The 26,847-nt window shown below is 39.4% G+C and overlaps 1 protein-coding gene across 1 annotated transcript in view; it reads right to left on the bottom strand.

The window, feature by feature from the left end:
* SORCS3 (sortilin related VPS10 domain containing receptor 3) overlaps positions 1–26,847 on the bottom strand; it is a 609,733-nt gene that overhangs the window by 32,115 nt on the left and 550,771 nt on the right. Inside the window, exons 17-20 of the mRNA XM_002756582.7 lie at positions 21,112–21,225; positions 17,362–17,533; positions 15,173–15,359; positions 7,271–7,404 (exon numbers count right to left, since the gene is read on the bottom strand). Coding sequence (XP_002756628.3) covers positions 7,271–7,404; positions 15,173–15,359; positions 17,362–17,533; positions 21,112–21,225 — 607 coding nt within the window. The remainder of the gene's footprint in view (positions 1–7,270; positions 7,405–15,172; positions 15,360–17,361; positions 17,534–21,111; positions 21,226–26,847) is intronic.

Below are 26,847 nucleotides of genomic sequence, written 5' to 3'. Positions count from 1 at the left end.
CCAATCATGTATAACAAATTATACTCCATGACCAATATCAGAATTTATCCCAAGGCTGGTTCAACATTTAAAAATCAATTAATGCCCAGCACTTTGGGAGGCTGGGGCGGGTGGATCACGAGGTCAAGAGATCGAGACCATCCTGGTCAGCAAGGTGAAACACCATCTCTACTAAAAAAAATACAAAAAATTAGCTGGGCATGGTGGTGCATGCCTGTAATCCCAGCTACTCGGGAGGCTGAGACAGGAGAATTGTCTAAACCCCGGAGGCGGAGGTTGCAGTGAGCCGAGATTGCGCCATTGCGCTCCAGCCTGGGTAACAAGAGTGAAACTCCGTCTCAAAAAAAAAAAAAAAATCAATTAATGTAATCCATCACATCAGCAGGCTAAAGAAAAAAAGAACATAGTCATATTAACATACACAGAAAAAGCCCCTAAGAAAATCCAACACCCATTTATAATAACAACTCTTTATAAACTATTCTTAGTTTATTGGGAAAAAAGAAAAGACTATTTTATTTAGAGTTGTTATTATAACTTCCCCCAAGATAATAACGAATGAAAAACTTATAGCTAACATCATAATCAATGGTGTGACGTTAGAAGATTTCCCACTAAGATCAACAATAAAGCAAGGATGTTCCCTCTCACCACTTCTTGTCAACACTGTACTGGAAGTCCTGGCTAATGCAATAAGACAAGAAAATAAACAAAAGTTATACTGATTGGGAAAGAAGAAAGAAGACTATTTTCTCATAGATGATATGATTGCTTATGCAGGCATCTAAGAGAATCAACAATAACAAGCAAAAATTTCCTGGGACTAATATGTGATTATAGCAAGGTCACGGGATACAAGGTTCATATACAAAAGTTTATCACTTTACTATATACCAGCAATGAACGAGTGTGATTTGAATTAAAAATACAATACCAAGGAGCTTCAAGATAGCTGACCAGAGGCAGTTTGCACTCATCTTCCCCACAAAGAAGAACCAAAAGTAGTAACTAGACAATCACACTTCGAATAGGTCACCTAAGAGAGAATCCTAGAATTCAACAGAGAAGTAACAGGAAGCACATAAAGCAGTGAATGACATGGAAGCAAGGCAGCCTGCTTGGCCAGGATCGGCTGTGAGTTTGGAGGGATTCCTCAGTGTGGAAAGGGACTCCCCAATATGAGAAAAGGGTAAGTGAGAGACCTCCAGAAGTCCACATTCTCACCATGGACTCCTACAACCCTAGTCACTAGAGGGCCCCTTGACCATTGTGGGCCCTGAAACGGACATAAGCAGCTCCCTTGGAGACTGTAATGTCAGTGCTCAAGAAAGGGAGCTCACACTGGGCTCCACACATCCCAAGTCCAAAGCAGCTGCAGCAAGGTGCCAATTTGAGAACCCAGCTCCCAACAGATTTCACCCTGCCCTGGGGCCCAACAGCGACTACATCTCCTTATTCCTGGAGCCTTATCGATATTCCCCACAGGCAGTCACCACTGCAGCTAGCTGCTGCTATGTGGATGAAGGCACAGGCCACTGGCAATGGTCACACTTGCCACCAGCAGCAGAGCCACTGTGCATTTTTAGGCACCCAAACAGAGCCCCTCTCCCCACCCATAGCTGCCATTACTATGGGCTGTTGCCATGGGCAACAGTGAGTGAAGTGTGGGCTGCTACAGTTGAGGCTAAGACATGAGTGAAGCACCAGTTGCCAATGAAGTGGCTGAAGTGCAAGTGAAACATAAGTATCTGCCACTTAGGCTAAGATACAAGCAATATATCTATTTCCCACCCACCTGACTATGGCCACCATTAAAATCAACCCTGTCCACCACTAAAAGCAACTCTGCCCTCCCCAGTAGCAAGGCTATAGTACAACCACTCCCACTCCCCCACCTAAGCATCCCACCTGGGGTTTAGTAATCATCCCACCTGGGGTTTAGTTATCACCCCACAACTGACTACTACAGCCCACCTGCACACAACACCAGGGGACCTGAGGATATGACCTCTTAGCCTGGCTTTGCCCTCCACTGACCCAGAGCACTCAATCTGGGAGTCTGAGGGTCTGAGGATCACACTACCTAGTCCACCACAATCATTACAGCAGTACTCCTCTGAAACACCTGAGGTTGAGCCCACCACCCTGCCACTACCACCAGAGCTGGCACCCACCTGTATTAACTACTGCAGATATGAAGACTGAACCACCCAGCCCACTGCAGCCACCACTACCACCAGTGGGAACTGCTCAAGACCCAGAGGGTTGTCCTGCCACTGCTACTACCATCACCTACATCACACCTCCTGCCCAAGGGGCAGAGAACCCACTCATCTACTTGGTGCACCACTATGACTAACAGCAAGATATTTGGAGGCCCAAAAATCAGTGCAGTTGGGCCTTCTAACACCAAGGCTGACATACACCACCCTGAGGCCCCTAATATGCATAATCAGCCCACTGCTGCTACCCTAGGATGCCAAACCCTGGCCCACCTAGTATCCCAGACCCCTGCAAAAATTTTCCACAGCCTCCACTAATAACTGCCCCTGATCCAGCAAGGAAATCATAGCTGCCACTGATGCTATTTAAGGTGCAAGAAATCACACAGAGATTATACTAATGCATGCACTCAGAATAAAAGCCAAAGTGCCCTACTCAACCAACACCATAAAAACATCTTCAGGAAAAAGTCCCGCCCTACAAAAGCAAATTCAAAGAAATTGGAAGGAGTGACCATTATACCAGCTACACAGGTATCAATGTAAGGGGACCTAGAAAACATGAAAAAGCAAGAAAAATGGACAACTCTGAAGGAATACAATAATTCTCCAGTAATAGATCCCAATCAAACAAAACAATTATAAAATCCCAGAAAAGGAATTCAAACATTGATTTGAAAGAAGATCTGTGAGATAAAAGAGAATGCAAAAACACAAGGCAAAGAAATCAGAAAAACAGTTCAGGGTATGAATGAGAAATTTACCAAAGAGTTCGATATTTAAAAAATGCAGATAAATTCTGAATGGAAGAACCCACCAAATGAATAACAAAATACGTTTAGTCAAACAAGACTATATTAAACTAAACATGCTTCTGCACAGGAAAGAAAACAATAGAATGAAGAGATAACCTGTGGAATGGGACAAAATATTTGCAAACTACTCATCTGACCACAGACTAATACCCAGAGTATTCAAGTAACTCAAACAACTCAACAGTAAGCCAAAAAACTCTTTAAAAAGTAGACAAAGACGTGAACTGATATTTCTCAAAAGAAGACATTTTGACCAGTACGTATATTGAAAAATGCTCAATATCACTAATCACCATGGAAATACAAATCAAAACCACAATTAGACATTAACTTACCCATGTTAGAATTGCCAATAATAGAAAAACAATAACAGATGCCATTATTATATAACAGAAAAAAATAACTTATACATTGTTGGTGGGGATGTAAATTAGTACAGCCTCAATGAAAAACAGTATGCAGATTTCTCAAAAAAACTAAAAATAAAACCACCACCCTATCCAGTAATCCATTAGCTGATTATCTATCCAAAAGAAAAGCAATCAGTATATCAAAGGCATTCCTGCACTTACATGTTTATTACAAGATATAGAATTAACCCTAAGTAACCACAACAGACAAGAGGAGAAAGAAAATATGATATAAATATATGATGGTATACTATTTAGCCATAAAAAGAATGAAATTATGTAATTTTTAGAAACATGGATGGTCAATATGTTAAGTGAATTAAGTCAAGCACAGAAAGACAAATATCACCCATTCTCACAAATATGTGGGAGCTAAAAAAGTTGATCTCATGGAGGCAGAGAATAAAATGATAGATACCAAAGGCTGGGAAGATCATGTGAGTTGGAGAGGAAGGGCAGATAAAGAGAGGCTGATCAATGAGTACAGACATACAGGTATATAGAAGATATAAGTTCCAATGTTTGGTAGCAGAGTAGCGTGACTAAAGTTAACAACAATATATTATATATTTCAAAGTATGAAAGAGAAGACTTGAAATGTTTCCAACACATACAAATAATAAATAGTTAAGGTTGATGGATACAATAAATACCCTGACTTGATCACTACACATTCTATACGTTTAATAAGTATCCATATTCTATAAACATGTGAAATATTACATATCAATTTAAACAAAAAATAAAATACTCAATACCATGTACTTTAGCACCATCAAAAATGAAATACTTCCATATAAATTTAACAAAATATGTAAAAGATCCGTGTAGAAAAACTATAAAACTCTGTTGAAAGAAATCAAATAATAACTAAATAAATAGATGTTCCATGTTCATGGATAGGAATACTTAAAATTGTGAAGATATCAGTTCTTACCTATTTGATAGAGTCAATCCAATGCCAATAAAAATCCTAGCAAGTTAGTTTGTAGATATTGACAAAGTGATTTGAAAGTATACAATGGCAAGGCAAAAGACTCAAAATAGTCAACATAAAATTAAAGGAGAACAAAGTTGAAGAACTGACTCTATTCAACTTCAAGATCTATTATAAATCTATGGTAATTAAAAACAGGTTGTATTGGTGAAAACAGGCAAATAGACCAATGGAACAGAATAAATAGCCCAGAAATAGACCACATAAGTGTAATCAACTGATTTTTGGCAAAGGAGCAAAGCTAATACAATGGAGCAAAAATAGTATTTTCAACAAATGGTGCTTGAACAACTGGACATCCACATGCAAAAATAAATGAGCCTGGGCATAACTCTTATGCCTTTAAAAAGATCTCAAAATGGATCATAGATCTAAATGTAAAACTCAAAAGTATAAAAAAAAGTATGGTGAAGTCATTTCATATACAACACAAAAGTCATGATTCATAAAAAAATAACTGATAAACCAGACTTCCTTAAAATTAAAAACTTTTGCTCTACAAAAGACACTGTCAAGAAATTGAAAAGTCACAGAATGGAAGAAAATATTTGCAGAAGACATAATATACAAATAATCCTTAAAACTCAATAAGTAATAGAACAGTCTGATTTAAAAATAGGCAACAGACCTTAATAGAGAACTCACCAAAGATGTTATATACTTGGCAATAAGCATACGAAAAATTTCTCTAAATAATATGTCATCTGGGAAATGCAAATTAAAACCAAAATGTGATATCATTACATGGCTATTAGAACGGCCAAAATCCAGAACATGACACCACCAAATGCTAGTGAGGATGTGGAGCAACAAGAACTCTCATTCACTGCTGCTGGAAATGCAAAATGGTCCAACCAGTTTGGAAGACAGCTTGGTGGTTTATTTCAAAACCAAACATATTGCTACCGTAAGATCCAGAAATCATGCTCTTAGTATTTATCCAAAGTAGTCAAAAACTCATGTCTACACAAAACCTGCACATGGATTTTTATAGCAGCTTTATTCATTACTGCCAAACTTAGAAGCAACCAATATGTTCTTCAATAAGCAAACGGATAAATAAACTGTAATACATTCAGACAATGGGATATTATTCAGCACTGAAAAGACATGAGCTATCAAGCCATGAAAAGACATGGAAGAAACTTAAATGCATATTACTTAGTGAAGGAAGCCAGTAAGAAAACAGTGCATACTGTATGATTCCAACTATATGACATTCTGGAAAAGGCAGAACTACAGAAACAGTAAAAATATCTGGTTGCCAAGGATTAAAGAGGAGGTAGGTATGAATAGGTGGAGCACAGAGCATTTTTAGGGTAGTGAAACTCTTCTTTTTGATACTATAGTGGTAGATTCATGTCATTATATATTTATCCAAACCTATGGAATGTACAAAAACAGAAATGAATCCTATGGACTCTGAGTGATAACGATGTATCAATGTAAGTTCATCTATTACAACAAATGTAACACTCTGATGGGGATGTTGACAATGAGAGAGGCTATACATATGTAGAAGCATAGGATATATGGATCCAAAGGATTATAAATCATTCTATTATAAAGACATATGCACACGTACATTAATTGCAGCACTGTTTACAATAGTAAAGACTTGGAACAAACCCAAATGCCCATTGATGATAGACTGGTCAGGGAAAATGTGGCACATATACACAATGGAATACAATTCAGCCATAAAAAATGATGAGTTCGTGTCCTTTGTAGGGACATAGATGAACCTGGAAACCATCATTCTCAGCAAACTGACACAAGAACAGAAAATCAAATACTGCATGTTCTCACTCATAGGTGGGCATTGAACCACGAGAACACATGGACACAAGGAGGGGAGCATCACACACTGGGATCTGTGGGATAGTGAGGAGGTAGGGAGTTGGGGAGGGATAACATGCCAGATATAGGTTATAGGGATGGAGACAGCAAACCACATTGCCATGTATGTACCTATGCAACAAACAATCCTGCATGTTCTTCACATGTACCCCAGAACCTAAAGTGCAATTCACACACACACATATATATAAAGAAACAGCATAGAATATACAGAAAATCTCTGTACCATCTGTTGATTTTGCTGTGAACTTAACAACTCTGCAAAAATGAAGTGTTCTTTATAAAACAGGAATAGAAAAGAACATTAAGAACATTAGTTTGAGGAATTCTCACCCAAATTGCTCCCAGCCTCTGTCATACAATTGTGATCATACTTGACATAGGTGTCGCCACCATCATGGCTGGAAGTAGGGAGTATATGGCAAGTCCAGAGTTTGGCCTCTTTCCTTTCTTTCTTTGAGATGTGGAAACCTCAGTGCCTTGCCTAAAAAGAACGCTAGCATTTCTAGAACAGCTAGCCAGTATTGATAAGGATTCTTCACATGTGTTATCTAGTTTAATTTTGACAACCCTACATTTGGATATCGAGTTCATATTTGACAAATAGAGCCACTTAATCTCAGAGATGCTAACTAACTTCCTTGTCATTGTATAACCAGGCCAAGGCCAAGATTAAAGCAAAATGGAACAAATTAAATTTGAGAAATATTGATTAGAGAAGCATGAACATGCAGGTTTGCAGAATTTCTCAAAATACTCTTTCTTCCTTAGGATTATTTGAACTTTCCCTATTAAAGTAATGAACTTGGTATGAAGAGGTATGTTTTATTCAATTTTGTGGGTTCAGAGGTTTATTAAGTATCTCTTATTGCCTGTATTCTCAGTGCCCCCAATAGCCAAATAAAAGCTGGAACACGACAGCATTCAGTACAGATTCAATTTGACACTAATCAGAAAGGGCCAAACCTTTGTGCTATTGCCGAACCACCAGAAATAGGTAAGGGTCCCCAGCTGACTGGGCCACACGACAGCACTGATGTTGACCTCCTTATTTCTTATGGCAACAAATGGAACTCGGAGATGAACATGCTCCACAGGACCTAAGGAAATAGAAAAAACAACGTCAGTGTTTATATTCCTGGATGCAGTCAAACTGTATCATACTCCTAAATTCTTAATTTCTATTAGCATCCCCTGTAATAAAGGAAGGGTCACAAATCCATACACGTTGGGAGGTGAGTATATGCACTTGAAATGAAGCACTGGGTGTAATAGGGAACTCAAATCAAGTTTCAGATTTTTTGAGTGGCATCCGAACTAAATTTACATCTGATAAGCTTAACCACAGATGCTTACGAACCTCCAATACAAGGACAAAGCTAGTTTACTAGAAACTTAGCCAATAAATGGGAAGACAAACAGCAGTCCATTTTCTTTTTGATGATTAGCCTGTATTATGAATTGGGATCAATGTATTGTGTGGAAGCTCTTTCATTATCCTTGATTGTCAATGGGTTTCCATCTCCTTCAACAATTGGCCATTGTGCCTCATCATCTGCAGTACATAGTGGGTGTCATTCAGAATCTGGCAAGGCCGTTTTCCAAAAAGGGAAAAGTATATCTCCCTAAATCAAAGGAGAAACAAATGCCAGGTTCCCAAATAATAAAAAATCTGCTTGTAGAAAGGTAGCCAGGCTTCTCATTTTTTCCCTCAGAAAACTGATATAAACAGCATGATGTTCTAAACTAGCAAACAGAAGAATATACATGAACACACTCTAGGCAATAAGTGAGGAGTTTAATTCAATTCATCTCCAAACTAAAATGAGGATAGGACAAAGCTGATGAAGAAGTGTTAATGTGGTCTCCCCTCCAAGTGCTAACCAGATCCTACCCTGCATAGATTTGTAGATCAGATGAGATCAGGCACATTCAGGGTGGTATCAAATTGTCTCTATCTGCAGATGACATGATTGTAAATTTAAAGATCCCATTGTCTAAGCCCAAAATCTCCTGAAACTGATAAGCAACTTCAGCAAAGTCTCAGGATACAAAATCAATGTACAGAAATCACAAGCATTCCTATACATCAATAACAGACTTAAAGAGAGCCAAACCAAGAACGAACTGCCATTCACAATTGCTACTAACAGAATAAAATACCTAGGAATACAACTAACAAAGGATGTAAAGGACCGCTTCAAGGAGAACTAAAAACCACTGCTCATGGAAATAAGAGAGAACACAAACAGATGGAAAAACATTCCATGCTATGGTTAGAAAGAATCAATATTGTGAAAATGGCCATACTGCCCAAAGTAATTTACAGATGCAATGCTATCCCATCAAGCTACCAATAACCCTCTTCACAGAACTGGAAAAAAACACCTTAAACTTCATTGGGGACCAAAAGAGAGCTTGCATAGGCAAAACAAAAAGAACAAAGCTGAGGCATCATGCTACCTGACTTCAAACTATACTACAAGGCTACAATAATCAAAACAGCATGTTATATAGGTACCACAACAGATATATAGACCAATGGAACAGAACAGAGGCCTCAGAGGCAATGCCACACATCTACAACCATCTGATCTTTGACAAACCTGACAAAAACAAGCAATGGGGAAAGGATTCCCTGTTTAACAAATGGTGTTGGGAAAACTGGCTAGCCATGTGCAGAAAGCAGAAACTGGACCCCTTCCTGACACTTTATACTAAAATTAACTCATATGGATTAAAGACTTAAACATAAGACCTTGCACCATAAAAACCCTAGAAGAAAATCCAGACAAAACCATTTGAGACATAGGCATAGCCAAGGACTTCATGACTAAAATACCAAAAGCATTGGCAACAAAAGCCAATATAGACAAATGGGACCTAATTAAACTCCAGAGCTTCTGTACAGTAAAAGAGACAATTGTTAGAGTGAAATGGCACCAACAGAATGGGGAAAAATTTTTTGCAATCTATCCATCTGACAAAGGGCTAATATCCAGAATCTACAAAGAACTAAAGCAGGTTTACAGGAAAAAAAAATAAACAAACCCATTCAAAAGTAGGCAAAGGGTATGAACAGACACTTTTCAAAAGAAGACATTTATGAGGCCAATAAACATATGAAAAAAATGCTCATCATCACCGGTCATTAGAGAAATACAAATCAAAACCACATTGAGATACCATCTCATGTCAGTTAAAATGGCAATCATTAAAAAATCTGGAGACAACAGATGCTGGAGAGGATGTGGAGAAATAGGAACACTTTTACACTGTTGATGAAAGTGTAAATTAGTTCAACCATTGTGGAAGATAGTGTGGCAATTCCTCAAGGATCTAGAAAAAGAAATTCCATTTGACCCAGCAATCCCATTACTGGGTATATATCTGAAGGATTATAAACTGTTCTATTATAAAGACACATGCACACATATATTCATTGCAGCACTGTTTACAATAGCGAAGACCTGGAACCAACCCAAACGCCCATTGATAATAGACTGGACAAGGAAAATGTGGCACATATATACCATGGAATACTATGCAGCCATAAAAAATGATGAGCTTGTGTTCGTCATAGAGACATGGATGAATCTGGAAACCATCATGCTCAGCAAACTGACACAAGAACAGAAAATCAAACATGTTCTTACTCATAGGGGGGTGTGATCAATGAGAACACATGGACACAGGGAGGGGAGCATCACACACTGGGGTCTGTTGGTAGGGAATAGGGGAGGGACAGCAAGGTGTGGGGAGGTTGGGGAGGGATAACATGGAGAGAAATGCCAGATATAGGTGATGGGGGGATGGAGGCAGCAAACCACATTGCTATGTATGTACCTATGCAACAATCCTGCATGTTCTTTACATGCACCCCAGAACCTAAAGTGCAATAAAATATACATATGTAAATAAAAATTTTAAAAAGTGTTAATGTGGCCAGGTACAGTGGCTCACACCTGTAATCCCAGTAATTTGGGAGGCCAAGGCAGCTGAATCACCTGAGGTCAGGAGTTTGAGACCAGCCTGGCCAACATGGTGAAACCCTGTCTCTACTAAAAATACAAAAATTAGCTGGGCATGGTGGCAGGCACCTGTAATCCCAGCTACTTGGGAGGCTGAGGCAGGAGCATTACTTGTACCCCGGAGGTAGATGTTGCAGTAGGCTAAAATTGTGCAGCCTGGGCAACAAAAGCAAGACTCTGTCTTAAAAAAAAAAAAAAAAAAAAAAAAAAAAGTGTTAATGTATCAATGTTGCATCTGAGAGGTAATAGTTTTTTTAACACTGCAAGATTTTCTCCCCCATCTCACACATTCCTTTTTTCCTCCTTTCCTCCTTTCTTCCCTTACTTTCCTTTCTATCGTTGTCTTCCTCTCTCCTTTCTCTTGTTTAATCCTTCCTTCCTACATAACCAAATCCAACTAAATATTTTAATTATCTTCCTACTATGACAGAGCACATTTTCTTGCTTTCCACCATTATCAATTTGATGAGTATAAGTAACCGAAGAGACTTCTACATTAAGGTCTTAAGCCACAAGTGTAGCAAAGGTATCTCTTCAGCCTGGGGTCGGTGAATGTTTCTTATTGGTGGATCATTTTTCAGTCCATCTAGCCTTCCTATTTGCATCCTTGGTAATTCTGGAGACAAGTCAGTTCAAAGGGAAGAAAATAAATGGATGTTTCTCATTTCAACTCTCGCACAAATGTACCCGTGCGATCTTTTCCTTTATCTTACAGAGTATTACTCCTACATAGACTATTACCTTGTCCTAAAAATAAAGAAAAACATTTGCTCTGCCCTCCTTATAGTAATAAGAACATATGAAAGTGTTACTGATTGTTTAAAGTACTATACAATTAAAGAAAAATGGTATGATTCCTACTGCCCACTACCACTACTGCCATCACTGTTTCTGTCTGCCTTTGGGTGGAGGTCCCTCTAAAGACTTCAGTGAGCATTCTCCTGTGTCTAACTGGACATGTTCTGTGTCACAGATAATTTTATATTGAAGGGGAAAGTGTTTTGACAGTGATTGCTATTTGGGTGAGGAGTCCAGCCAGGCCAGTGTATGTGCAAAGGATAAATGCATAAGGGGGACGCTCCAGTTTCCATGATGTGCTTATTTCACATTCATACCTATATCAAAACATCTCATGTACCCCACAAATATATATACTTACTATGTATCCACAAAAATTAAAAAATAAAATAAAATTGAGTACTTAAAAGGAAGAATATCCACAGCTTGAGAATGCTTTCTTCCTAAAGCTCTCTGCCTTGGCTCCAGACATATGGCATCTCAAGATTTCTCTTACCAAATACTTTCAACTTTGTCATTTCATATACACATTTGGTTGAAGGTTGAATTATTTTAAATAAGGAAATTATTATTATTATTTTTGTATGATTTGTTTGTTCAAGAGAGTAGAACAGATGTGAGAAAATAATGGATATTTTTATTGCTTTATTTATTCATTTTTAGGAGTTTACCTAATTTATATCTTTTATAGTTTGTGTTTTACTGACCAATGTGAAAGAGAAAGAGACTGGGAAAGGGCTCCTGGCTAGTCCACATCCAAGGAAGGAGATGAAAAACATCTTTCTCCATCCCAGATTCAAATCTCTCATTTTTCTCCTGGTAGGAAAGGGGCCCCTTTAGGGTACCCTTTTACCCTTAAAGTCACTGCTTCTGTTCTCACTGCTATCCTCCAGAAAGCATGAAGCCCAATCCCCAACATACCTCATGGGAACCCTAGGCTCTTCCACAGTTAAGCCATGATGCAGCTACTGTTTATGGTCCTCAGTTTCTTCTTGGCTTTCCATCACTTGGGGGCCTTGGCTCCATGACAGCTTACAGTGTCAGGTCCTCTGATACCCAAGAGATAAAAGGAGGCCCCCTTCTCCATAAACTCATGCCAAACACAAAAATGATGTGGCATTCACGACTTGGAAGACCATCACTCATGGTTGCATTTATGCTGCTTCAGGACAACCACATTTGGTTAAAAATAATCCTAAGAAACACCACCAGATAGCAGCTTTTTAGGGCAAAGATTCTGAGCTAAGAGCTCTGGCCTTTGGTATGGCGACAAACCAAGGATCAATGAGATGAGAACTGAACAGATTCAGGAAGTAGCAGAGCAAACTCCTAAAATCCTCACTGTCAAATAGTGCCCCTTTTGATAAAAATCTAATAATCTGTGTGAGATTGGTTATTATGGGCAGCTAACAACTACTTTTGTTAGCTAATGGCCCAAGGTAAGGCCAAGAGCAGTTTCCACAATAATAACTGTCTGGAAAATGCAGCCATGATTGATTTGGAGGGAATTATGAGCACGATAAAAGTTTCAAGGAACATTTCCTCCCTCATGCACATAAGCCATAGTATAAACCTGCTCCTTGCTGTTGCGTTTTTTTGCCAGTAAGATACATTGGTTGTCATACCCTGAAGGCGAGGCCCACACTTGGCAGAATCAGAAATGTGGATGGGGCAAGTCTTTGGACTAGAGGAATGTGAAGTTCATTTTCTTTCTTTGTCTTCATTTTTAAATGCAGCAAAAGTGTCAGCTATGAAGTTAATGGGAAGTACATAGTAAATACTCTAACACCAGGTAACATTTATCATGCACCAAGCTGGGTGCTAGGCAGCATTCTGCACTCTGTGCCAAAAAACAACATGGACCTGAAATTGCTATGCTTAGGAAGGTGGCATGCAAGGTTGGCCCCTGGCTGGTATCTGGGAACATGGCTCTGGGAATGTTTCAATTAACCATTAACTGATGAGAGTGGTTGGCTCTGCCTAAACTGTTCTTACAAACAGTATGGTTTATCTGGGACTCCTGCCTTACACTGGGAATCTGGGGTTTTGGTATATGCCAGGCAGAGACTACCTACATGACCAGCCTCCACTAAAACTTATGGATACTGAGTCTCTAATGAGTTACGCTTTTAGACAGACTTTTTATACATGTTACAACTCATTGCTGGAGAAAGGAGTGTCCTGTGTGACTTTGTGTGGAGAAAACTCACAGAAGCTTGTGCCTGGTTTCCTCCAGACTTTGCCCCTTGAGACTTTTTCCTTTGCTAATTTTGTTTTGTACCCTTTCACTGTAATAAATCATAGTCATGAGTGAAACTCTAGCTGAGCCCTGTGGGTCTGCCTAGTGAATCACCAAACTGGTGGTCGTCTTGGGGATACCCAACACATGCACACTTCATCCAGTTTGATTCTCACAGCCTCCTTTTTAGCTAAGCATTGAAGATAAGAAATTGGAGGTTTATAAAGGCTAAGAACATTGACTAACAGTAGACATTTAACAAAGGAACGTGATCAGAATTCAAGCACAGATCTCCCTTGTTCTAAAGCCTGGGCTCATGAACACCATGCACAGCACCCACTTGGGTTTCTGACCTGGTGCTTCTGGCACAGAATGGTTGTAATTGGTGTGGTGTGGTTCTTACCACTTTGCCTATTTATGGCTCATTTTTAACAGTATCCCACTTCCCTACCAGAATGTAAACTCTGTAAGAGGAGGGCCATATCGGCACTGTTCCCTCCTAGTCCCTAGCACAGTGCCTTGCATATTTTAAGACTTCAGCAAATGTTTACTAAATGATTGGGTGTTTTATGTGTGTTTACTATTACAAAAGCCCTGTGATACAAGGTAGCAGTCAGAATTAAGCCATTTTTAAAACTGGAGTTCAGAAGACCCAGAGATGAAATCATTCATCTCATGGCCATGTAGCCTGGCATTTTTAGGGAAATGATTGATTTACATAATCCAGACCTCCTCTGACACACATCCCTTATCACATTTGGTCCTGCACTAGCTTTGTGACTGGAGAGCTATGAGACTAGCTGGTTTACTGTTTGCCAGGGACCTCTTAGGTGTAGGTTGTTTATATGATAGAGCTGATGCCATCACTGAGTCATTAATAGGAGGGTGCTCCTTGTTTTCATTTAGATTCTCTCGGAACTTACAACTTTCACTCTATGTAGCATATTACCTGGAAACCATTGTGGGGTATGTAAATAAGAACCATGAAAGTCCTCAGACCTATGAATATCACAGATACAGACATGGAAGACCAATCCCAACCCCATGACAATGTTTCCTTGACCTGACATCCTAAAACCACGATAGAATTTGATGCACGATTTCAGTTAACGTGCATCAAATTCTAGAACAAACAATGCACAAAATGCATCCAGCATAAATGAAATACTTTGGAACATCAACTGTTCTTTTGGTTTGTGCCAAGCAACAGCCAATAGCAATAAAATAGACTCTAGGACAACAAAATATTTTTGGAGAGCTCTTACGATTGTCAAAACAATGAACTTGCAGTAACCTTGCATGTAAAAATTAATTGTGTGTGTGTGTTTTAGTTCTACATTTAAAAAAATCTAAACACGTTTCTTTAATCTTTCTTTGGTTCTTATAACACAAATAACAGTTTACTTTGATTTGTGCAGTCCTCACTCATAAGAGATTGAGAATGAGCCTAAGACTATCAACCAGATGGCTTGTTTCTATCTCTTACATTTTGAGGATTCTCCAAAAGGAAGGGAAGAAGCTTTACCTGAATGTGTGTGCATGTACACATTTACATCAGAGCAGAGTGGTGCCAAAAAGGAGGGTCCAGTTGCTAATATGTTATCCAAACTTCAAAATAATCAATCTATTTCAGTACCATAAAACTCAGAAACACAGATGAGTACGTATCACCATCATTTGGTTTGGGTAATTACAGTACTGCCACTGAACCTGGTCTCAGCTCTGAATTCTAGGAAGTCTGAACAGAGAAAGTTGACAACTGGGAAGAAAGGGGAAAAGGGGCTGGTGCCTGCTACTTACAAACTACATGCAGGAAGAGGACAGCTGTGTCTGAGCCAAGGTTGTTCTCTGCATAGGCTGTCACCTGGAAGATCCCCGCACTCTTATACACATGCTTGATGCCGTCCTCAATGGGGCTGAAGTTTGCGTAGGACACAGCAATCCCATCTCCAAAGTCAAGCTGGATGTTTGTCCTTTGGAGATCACCCTGCAAGATGGCATGGTAGATGGGTCAATATACATGGTCAAGCCAGATTCCTATCTGATGCTTCCTCCTGTGGCTTCAGCATCAATCTCTGATGACCTACAGTCTTTCCCAAGGGACTGACACACCTGCAACACAATGATCACACTCATATCTGATCCGCAGGGCACTGTGGACCCATTGTCCTCATTGCTTAAGCTCAGGGCAGCCTGAGTGGGTATGACACTGGCAATAGTGGGCAAGCTTGACCCTCTATAAAGTTCTGAAGGGATGTCATGGATTTCATTCCCAAATTTTTTGGGGACAAAAATAAGTAGTCAGACCCAGTCTGGTTTCAATAATAATACTCTCAGTTGCCATGCTATAGTTATAGTTGTTCCTAATTTTTAGTCTTTGCTATATTACCAGAATTATGAGGGAAATTGTGGACTTCCTCTCAATCTACTAAGCTTCCTCTTCCCTGAAGTCTTTTCAAATCATCCCAGCTCACAGATATCTCTGCCTCTTGGAAAGCCAAGAGCTCTCTGTGTACTACCCGGTAACATGATAACAATGATTCAGGTGAATGCATCTCACCACTCCAAGCCAACATTTAGCTTCTTAAGGGCCTATGCTGAACCCCATTCTTATTGGTCCCCCCACAACCATGATATTGGACCAACATTTTGGATCAACACAATGCACTTGATCACAAAACAAAGATCCTATATCAGGAAAAATAGCATCACTCTGTTCATATGCAAAGATGAATGATAGAATAAAGAGGGAAATATATCATTTTGGAATTATGAGCCAATCCTTCTGCCCAATGAATGTGCACTGATCACAGTTTCACTTTCCATTTCTTCCCCCATGGCAGCCCAGATGTGAATGAAATATTGATAGGTGCTCTCTTGCCCCCCACACAATGTCAACTATCCTTGAGTTTATGAATATAGATTAAAGTGGAAATGAACTGGAGACAATTCAAATGGATCAGATCATGGATCTTCACATCCATTCAAGAGAAGGTTTTTATAGCTGTGGTCCTGGAAACTCCCTAGTGGAAATGTGATAACGACCTCCTCTGAATCTTAAAGTCCTTTAACTCAAGCACCTGCTATGAGTGAAGGCTGAGAAATCTGCTAACCCAGGATAAGAAACCTTCACCACCCCGTCCAGTGTGCTCCTGACTTTAAAGGTTTCTGAAGTGCTCACACTTGTGAAAAAAAGACTCCTGGCCTGTTTGCCTTCTTTCCAAGATCTCAAAAGCACAGAGCAATTTGCATGTAAATTTAGAGGGCTCTGTCAGTCAGGCAAGCCTTCCTGCTCCACCACTGAGCAGAGTGCCTAAAACGCCCTAGTTAAGGAAGCAATTCAACAGCTTATACAAGAAGTAGACAACAGAGATATTCCCATACTGGAATCACTGTATGCAGTCTGATTTTACTGCCCAGATTTCAGAAGACACTAAAAAGTGAACAAATAGAGCATCTAGCTGATGGAAAAGCAACTAACAGAACATTCTTTATAAAGATAACAGTAAAGGATTTCAATAATCTTCCCCACCCTCATGCTCATACTTTCAAGATCTTGTGAAAGCTTTGTGGGCTTTTCCAATCAGTGGGATTAAGGGTTAGAATAAAGCAAAAGAGGCTCCTAAAAGCAATAGATAAAGTTCAAATTTCTTTCCTCTGGCCAAGTTTACAGTTCATGGGCTTATGGTAATAAATATTCCCTCAGCAAAGCAGACTTTAATCCAGACCCTGAAGAATATATCCAGATCTGCACGCCCCAGAGGCAAGTGAGTTCCCACTGCAGACTGGGTCTTTATTGTAGATGAAGAGAGGAAGGTCTGTAAATACCCCAAGCCCTCTTTCACCCTTGTCTGTTTTCTTTCCAGAAGTCTCAGCTTCTCACCATTGACTTTGATGCAGGGGCCTGTGAGAATGTAAGATTTTCTTTTTCCATTCTGGGAATGGCCTGGTTGGGAGTTGTGACTTCAGAGACCCAAGTGAGCACCTACCTCCTCCATGAGGATGATGAAAGTTGCATTGTGCCCCTGCTCTGCCACCAGGCGCCCATCAGTCGTCACCACATGGAGGCCCCGAGGCGCTTTTCCAGGGCACATCTGGGCCTTGGCGGTATACTTCTCCCTTAGCCCATCTGTGCAGTTGTTGGACACAATCCGCCGATACCTAAGGAGAATTGACAACTGACAGTGATTTGTGTCAAGTGTGTTGTGGTTGTGTGTGTGTATATCATAAAGGGAATGCAAGAAAGCAAGAGCAAAGCAGGTGCTTCACACAGCTGCCCCTAGAAACCAAGTCTCGAAGAAGACAGACAGTCATTTATGAAGCTAAACAAATGCTGAGGACCTGCTATTCCTCCATCTTGGGAAGAGTAGCTCCTTAAACATTATTATTGATCCTACCTGGTGAGCCACAGATTGGATCAGTGTCTAAACCAGACAAGAAAAATCAATGTCTGACTCACACACAACAAAAAAGGAGGCAGACTTATTGGACTAGGGAAATGGGAAAAGCCGGTGCTTCTACTTGTAAGGGAGAGACCTGTTTCTATCTCCCTGAGGCCATCTCCAGCTTTCTCTGTACCAGAATGCAGCTAGAACATCAGACTCTTTCTAACTCTGATTGATCAGGAGGCTGCTTGCTATCTTCCCTCTTCCTCCAAGGCATCATTCCTTCCCCTCATGCCTAGTAGCCCTTGCTGTGGAGCCACTGGACTATTTCATAGCACATTTTTTTCTCCCTGCTAATATTTCATTTCCCACTCAACACAGACACTAGATTGAAAGCACAAATTGAAACTTCTATTCAATCCCACTATCCCACTCTGTAAAATTATCTTATTGAAGAGGTTGGCATGGGAAAACCACCTGACAAAGCCCTGTGATCTTCTGTGACAAGGACATCACATGTAAAATGACACCATGTCATCTTCCTTGCCCACCAACTCCAGCACATGAAGTCAAGCCAAGAGCTTTCTTACAACCCTGAGCTGCATGATCCAGACATATCACCACCTATAAGGCTGTACTAAAAAAATAAAAGCACATGAAAGAAACATACCACCACTATGACCATCATAACCATCACCACCAGCAGCATTAACAACATCACCACCACCATCATCACCATTACATCCCCATTATATTTTGTCTTCTTTCACCCACTATGTGGAGAATAATTAACAAATCCATCTATGTTGCCTTCCTATGGTTGTTTCAAAAACAGAGTAATTTAGAATTCTTTTTGAATATTAGTCTTCCTTTTCTTTTTTACTTTTTTTTAATTGCATTTTAGGTTTTGGAGTACATGTGAAGAACATGCAAGATTGTTAGGTACACATGTGGCAGTGTGATTTGCTGCCTTCCTCCCCTTCACCTATATCTGGCATTTCTCCCCATGCTATCTCTCCCCAACTCCCCACCCTCTGCTGTCCCTCTCTTATTTCCCCCCAAGACACCCCAGTGTGTAGTGCTCCCCTCCCTGTGCCCATGGGTTCTCATTGTTCAATCCCCCTATGAGTGAGGACATGCGGTGTTTGGTTTTCTGTTCTTGTGTCAGTTTGCTGAGAATGATGGTTTCCAGGTTCATCCATGTCCCTACAAAGGACATGAACTCATCGTTTTTGATGGCTGCATAATATTCCATGGTTGTATATGTGCCACATTTTCCCTTTCCAGTCTATCATCGATGGGCAGTCTTCTGTCATACCTGACATTTTCCCTGGGTTCCACCTGCTACCCCACTGCTGAACTACACCTTCATTCAGAGATCCCTGGGAATATTAAGCAAATGTTGTATGTAGTTGTTGTCTCAGATAAAATTATGATATATTCTCTTGCAGACATATATCATTTTTATTTGCCAACTGAGCTTATAATGGGTCTAAAGCTATTCTGGTTAACATGGTACCACTTGTTCATATGGTAGCCAATATGGTAGTGCACCTTGTGGCTACTGAGCACTCGAAATGTCATCAGTGTGACAGTTGAAAAAATATTTTTGAGATATTAGATGATAATATTTTGGAGATAAAACATTAAAATTAATATAACCTTACTTTTTTACATTTTTAATGTGGCTACTAGAAACTAAAATTATATATATGCCTCATATTATAGTTAATTTGGTCATCACTGGTCTAGACAGCCAAGCTTTTGTAATCAATTTATACTTTCTTACTGATGTTTAGCTACAAGATACTCAGTTTTTACTGACGAGAGCTATTTCAGTGGGTACCATGTCCTAACAAACTTAATATCATCTACTCTTCTTCTTTAACCTCAACTGGCCATTAACTCCACTGCTTAATGATTTTTAACATAAGCCAACATTTATACAATCTGGAGATATTGGTAGACATCTGTAGCATATTTGTTTTCTTTCTTTTTTCTTTTTTATTAGCCATTCCCTTTTATTCTCCTGAATTGTTTTGTTGGTTATTTGGGATTTTGGCATACCTAAGTTGCTTAAAATGTGGTCTACCTACACATGTCATATGACCATATGAAGTGTTTTAATTCATTTCTTTTACAATTCTGTTTTAACCTGCAATCACGTTCAGATTGAGCCCTAGCTGGGAATTTGGTGGTTCAGCAAGGTGCACTACAATACTCTCTTTTCCCAACTTCCAAGCACTTTGTTCTCTAACACCACATCTCTTTAAGTTCATGCTGTTGGATCTGCAGTTTGAATGGCTTAAGTCCTAAAGACTCCTACAATTAAATAACAGCAAAGTCCTTGAGCCCCAGCTCAGGCTCCAGGAATAGCCCTCCCAGAACTAAATATTTGACATGCATTTCACAGTATCTCAGACTAAGTCAGCACTTCTTTTTCGTCATATTTTTTCCTTTGTTGACATCAGTTGGGTAGATAGTACCCAACACTGTGTTACAACTAGCTATGGTAAAAGCATCAAGAATATGAATAACTTGACTGAGATGACAGAATATCCACTGGGAGAGTTAAGACTGGCATCCAGAACAACTCAGTCCCTTTCTACTCAAAGAGTGGTCCAGGGGCTAGCAATATTAAAAGAAGAATCTCACCCCCACCCCAGAGCTCCCAAATTAGAAGCTGCATTTTAATAAGATCCCCAGATGATTGATAGATTAACATTTGAGAAGTGCTGTCTTAGACCACCCATCCACTTGCCAAATCTGTTCTCGGTTATAGAGGCAGTAAAGGAAAGGGCAAGACAACAAATCTTCCAAGAAATGTTTTCAAGCATCTGAAAGAGTAACTAATACATGAACAAAGAACAAAGACATAAAGACACACGCAATTTGAGAATTCCTGAAAGCAACCCTTGAAATTTTTATTCCAGGAATTCCTAGAATGGAACTTTTGAATTTTCAAGTTTTCAGCATGAGTGTCAGAGTTTCAGTTCATCTTTCACTAGAGAGCAGTGTAATATCTGCACATCCCTTGTATTAATTTAATTCATTTGAGTTTCACGGAATAAGGCTACATGTCCTTCCAGAAGAGAAGGATTAACCAAAACAATAACTATGGTCTGTCATAAGTAAATATCAAAAGGTATTGAAATCTGGTTGATCAGATATCTCTTTTGATGCTCCCCAAATAGATACTCTCAGCTAAAGAACTCCTCACTTCCCTTCAAATGCCATTTTTTATGAACAGACTCTATCTACACTCCATTGTATTCAATAGCAATGCACTTCTTTTGGTCCTAGTTTAGGGAAAGAGGAAACAGTGAGCTGAGTTGCTGTAGGTGCTTTACTTACCCAGTGCTGTTAAGGTAGCTTTGACCAAGGCTGCAGTCCTTTGATGGGGATGCTGGATTGTACCAAAAAGCTGGGACACACTGGCTCTCCCCATGTCTCTCATAGCCATAGTCACTGTCAGGAAAATGAATATTACATTAGTAGTATACATGGATAAATGCTAAAATACCTGCAGGCATACACAGACATATAAATGGCCCTATTGCCATCTAGAAAGTCACAACACATTGTTTTAAATATCCCCAGTGAGGGCAAATACTCATATTTTGAAAATGAATTCTTAGCTTTATATATAATTCCAAGTCATTTGTAGTCCAGTCTACAAAAAAAAAAAAAAAAACACCAAAATAGCAAATTAGCAAATAGAAATTCTAGGTTTAAAAAGGTATTGCTATAATGTGGTAGGTATACTGGCTTGGGAGTAAATGTGGAGAATACTGTTAAAAGTATATTTTAAATCACAGTAGAATTATTGAAATAAGTACATGACAACAAAGACAATGACTCACTCTCTCTGAAACAAGTACATACATGTCCATTCACACGAACACACAGAGCCATTCAAACTTTTCCTGACTACATAAAACAAATTTTATTTATTTCCCTAAAAATAAGATAAAACTACACTGCAGCTCTTTCTGCATGTTTCTTTAAAATCCTAGCCATAATACAATGAAGAAACAAAGTCCACTGCAATTTCTTTCCCCTCTTCTCCCTGATGCAAAATAGGAAAGTAGCAGACCCGTGTAGAAAAGGAGGTCCCCTATCTGAAGTCCAAATGGTGCTTCCCTGCTTCTTGGAGTTTCAGAAGCCTCCTGGGTGTGTAAATGTCAAAGTACAAGAACAATAAAGTAGGCAGAAGGGATCCTGAAGCCAACCAGAGATCACTGAGGGCAGCTTCACTTGGCAGAAGAATCCATGTTTCTAAGTTAAGCATCCTAGGGTTTTCTGAAACCCACGGACTGGGCAGAATAAACTGTACATATAAATATAAATCCATTGAGTGTTAATAAAACATAAACAGCAGAAAAGGAGTTGCTTTCTCAGAACCCACAACTCCTTTCTTTTTCTGCTTCCCTCATATTCTTTGAGCCAAGATTTTGTGGAAGTCCAGTGAAAACAGAGGCAAACTGTCTGCGTGTGTATCTAGAATAGGAATAAAGGAGAGAGGGGACTAAAAATTTAATTCAAATCCACTTATAACTCAATATGTGCCCTGCTTTGTAAAATAATAATAATAATAATAATTTTTAAAGTGTGACAATCCCTGTTCTCAAAGGGTTCAGTCTCTGGGGTAGAGAGATACAGCATACCCCAAACATGACTAAAGAACAGAATAAAACAGTATGCAGCATAGCACTAAACAGTACAGCTAAGAAGAACCAATTGATTAATGAGATCATACACATTATCTTCCAAGTCTGACCCTGCCCCACCTTCTTACCCATCTTCCCATCAAACTCTTAACTGAACACTTCTAGTCAACACTCTTTATCTTTGTATATGTAATCCCTAAGGCTTGAAGTATTCCACTTTTTCCTGTTTGCTAGTTTCTACTTAACCTTCTGTAATATCTAGGTCATAGAAGGTCAACGGTGATTCGCCAATCTTTGGGTCCATGACCTGTTGGTAACTATAAAGGAGGCTACAAAACAGCAGGGATATTTGTCCATTTTTTTGTTTGATTTTGGCCAATATGAATTTAGAACAGTACTAGGACATTTCAGGAATTAAATATTTATTGGGTTTAATGGATTCCAATTACATTAAAAGAAATTGTGGGCAGGCAAGGTGAGTGGATCACCTGAGGTCAGGAGTTCAAGACCAGCCTGGTTTAGTAGAAACCCTGTTTCTACTAAAAAATGCAAAAAAAAAATTATCTGGGCATGGTGGCAGGTGCCTGTAATCCCACCCACTCAGGAGGCTGAGGCAGGAAAGTTGCTTGAACCCAGGAGGCAGAGGTTGCAGTAAGCCAAGATCCTGCCACTGAACTCCAGCCTGGGCAACAGAGTGAGACTCTGTCTCAAAAAAAAAGTGGGGAGGGGAAGAAAAGAAAAGAAAAGCAATTGTACTAATCAACCCATTGTATTACATGATTGCAATACATCTATCTTTGCAGGAAGACTGCCAGCCCATAACTGATGCTACAGTGTGGAGTGCAGAGAGTAGCCCCTAATGTTCAATAGATTCCTATGGAGTAAATGCAACTAGAATCATGCATTGCTACATAGAAAGGGGGAAGTTGAGATCAGTCTTGATATTGGCATGTTTAAATGAAATTGGAAGGAAGGAAGGAGAAAGAGACATTTCTGCCAAGTAAATGTTTTGGCCAAGCCTCTTGATTAACTACTGGAGCTCTCTCAGCCTGACAGTTCATATGGACTCAGTGCTGTGCCAGCTTGTAATAGCCCATGAGAGCTCACAGTTAACATTTCAGAAATTTTGCAAGCTAATTAATGGTTGTTAAACAAAGCCACTATTAAAAATGAAACTGCATGAAATTTCAATTATATAAATTACATTACAAAGGTTATACTTAAAACATACATTCATGATTACCATATTTTATTATTATATATAATTATACTATATTATATACAAAATATTCTATCATTCTATTGTCCATGCTATTGAGGTGCTTTACATCTATGCATCTGTACAGTGGGAATATTACATAATATTGTGCTACTACCTATCTCTCCCCAATTCTGCCTTCACTGATGTCAGGTTAGTAACTTGAAATCTGCCATGATGGGAATATGTATGATGATCAGTAGTTACAACTAATCAGGGATTATTAATTTGTTTGTTCCCAGAGAGCCAGCAGTTAAATATTTACCAGCACTCCACTGAATCGCTTATTTCTCTCTTTTTTTTTTTTTTTTTTGAGACAAAGTCTCACTCTGTCACCCAGGCTGGAGTGCAGTGATGCAATCTCAGCTCACTGCAACCTCCACTTCCCAGGTTCCAGTGATACTCCTATCTCAGCCTCTCGAGTAGTTGGGATTACAGGCGCCCACCACCATACCCAGGTAATTTTTGTACTTTTAATAGAGATGGGGTTTTGCCATGTTGGGGAGGCTGGTCTTGAACTCCTGACCTCAAATGATCTGCTCACCTCTTCTTCCCAAAGTGCTGGGATTACAGGCGTGAGCCCCGTGCCTGGCCTTATTTCTAAGCATTATTTATCTGTGGAAATATTGGGTTGTGGTGTGTCCTTACTACTTCTCAAAAACTGTCTAGTTGCTTTCTGAGGTAAATCTACTGAATTACCTACTAATCCTAAAACTTACTGGTAATTTATGAAGGAAGGGTGCTCTCTCTTAAGCAACTTTAGGAATGAAAGAAACATCTTATGCTCTTTGCTAAATGTAACTGTGTTTAGCAGTTCTGTTCAGCTCTGCTACCTGCTAGCAATGCAGTAATTTTGAAAGGTGCACCAGGCATGCTGCTTTGCCCCAAAGAGTAAAAGAATTTCATTAATATTTAACAACATTAGTGGAAACTGGCTGCCTCCAAGCTGTGGACTTCTTTATTAATTTCTGCTAAATGTATATTAAAATATCACAGCCCAACCTCCTTCCCAGCTCCGAAGTCTACATGATTTAGACAAACAAGCAGCTCCAGCTGCTGCTCTGGCTTCCTGGGGAAAGGTGTTTTTCTGCTGAATTGTCACGTTTGGACAGAATGCATCAGAAAGTTTGATTGGCCTCAGGGAAGAATGTTGCTGCATATTCTGCAAACACACATGAAGCTTCCTTCAAGAAATAAGTCACCTCTATGTCTTTCTCAACTAGAACAGTTTAGAACTTCTAAAAGTTTAGGGACAACTTTTTCATTTTTGGGAACGTGTATGTCTTCCAAATCCCATCCAGGGAAAAGGCTTAGATTCTAAAGGAGGGGTAGCCAGGACAGTTCAGAAATAAAACAAAATTTCTGCATGCCAAAATAGGAATGGATACTTTTATTCTTGGGGCCAATCTCCTAAGTTGGTAGACTGGAAAAGAAAAGCAAAAATAGGAGAAACGACTTTGCCAAAGATTGTACATAGCTGCTGACAGTGGCAGAGGTGATAATGGAGAATCCTGGTCCTTGTTCAGCATTAGTACAATCCCATGGGGCACCCACTGGATCATCAAGGAGGGCCCCTCGTCCCCAGGAATGACATTCCAAGACTCTTGGAGCTAACCAAGAAGTCATGGTCTCTTCCAGACAAGCTGCAGGGGCTCTCAGACCATGCACAGCACATCACAGCCTCCCTGATTCCCATTTCTCCATCCTCCCATCTGCCACTTGAGATTTCAGTGCCAGTGATCTACAGGCATGTTGTTCCAATTTAGCAGGGAGGACAGCATGGTAGGTTTGGGTTTAGGCAGATAAAGGTTCTTGGTAGGCATGAAGTGAGCACTAAACAAACAGAAGCAGGCCCAACAACAACAACAAAAACAACGGATTAATCATTAACCTCATCATTTAGCTAAGACATATGCCCAAATACAGCCATAAAGAAAAATTACAATTATATCCAAACCATTTCAGAAATTGTGTGGAAAACCCAACAATCATTGCTCAAATATTTCTCCTAATCTAATTCCTGTCCATCTGCCTTGTCCCTTTACTCACCAAAAACCTTCTTACATATCTGTTATCTTAAGGTTTATGTTTTCTTTCTGTTTTCTCAGTCTCTTATCTATCTCTTTGAAGTACTGCCTATTTTTCTTTTCTTCCTCAGTAGGAAGTCTACATAGTACCACCACCACCTCCTGCAGGAAGCTTTCCATAATTATTTCAGACCTCAGTGATAATTTTTTTCTGTGTATCTATAGCACTTACAGTCACAACCAGTGCTGTTCAATGGAACTTTCTATGATAATAGAAATATTTTATATTTACACTGTGTATAGTCCCTAACTAGTGCAATGGAGAAATGACATTTTTTATTTTACTTCATTTTAATGTGAATAACCACATGTGACTATGATAGCTCTGGACCATAAAATTTAGCACTTAATTTTACTGATTATTTTCTGCTATGCCTTTAGTGCAATAACTCTTTTGTATATATTGTTTATTGTCTTGTTTATCCTCTGACTCATCCACTGAAGAAACACATGCTTGCTTTTGCTCCATAGGTAGAATACTGAAGCTTATTCTGGAGAGCTACTAGATTCATGTACTTCAGATACATCTGAATGTATGTGCTGTGACACCCCAAAATCTCTTCCCTTCTGTCTTCTACATCACCACTTGATAAACTTGCTTTGTGAATCTGGCGCCATACAGGACATGGAAGGTAGCAACTAATACAAACTAAGACTCAGGACTCTGAACTCAGAATAATATTATCCTGAGTAAGTTACTTCTCTGTGTTCCATTTCTTTATCTGTAAAATGTCTATAGTAACAGACTCTCTTTCCAGGAGTTCATTGAGAAAATTAAGGAAGATAATTCATCCCAAAGACTTGGTAGAACATCTGGTTACATAGTAAGTGTTCAGTGAAAGTTTTTGTTGAGTGAGAAGTTAGGTAAATGAGGAAAGAAACCTTTTCTTTCAGAATAATCTCTGGTTCAACCTGGTTTTTCTCTGAGCCAGTGAATTTAGGTCTCCTGGAGGGCTACTCCCTCTCAAGAGCCCTCGTGTGACTTTAGAGGAGCCACCTCGTGCCCCCTTTCTGACTACCTGCCCATCTCTGACAACCTTTACTCTCAATAAGAATTTTTTCCTGTTTCTTCTCT

The sequence above is a fragment of the Callithrix jacchus genome, chromosome 12, assembly GCF_049354715.1.
Source record: "Callithrix jacchus isolate 240 chromosome 12, calJac240_pri, whole genome shotgun sequence".
Classification (NCBI taxonomy): domain Eukaryota; kingdom Metazoa; phylum Chordata; class Mammalia; order Primates; family Cebidae; genus Callithrix; species Callithrix jacchus.
This window is presented reverse-complemented; position numbering and strand designations above follow the sequence as displayed.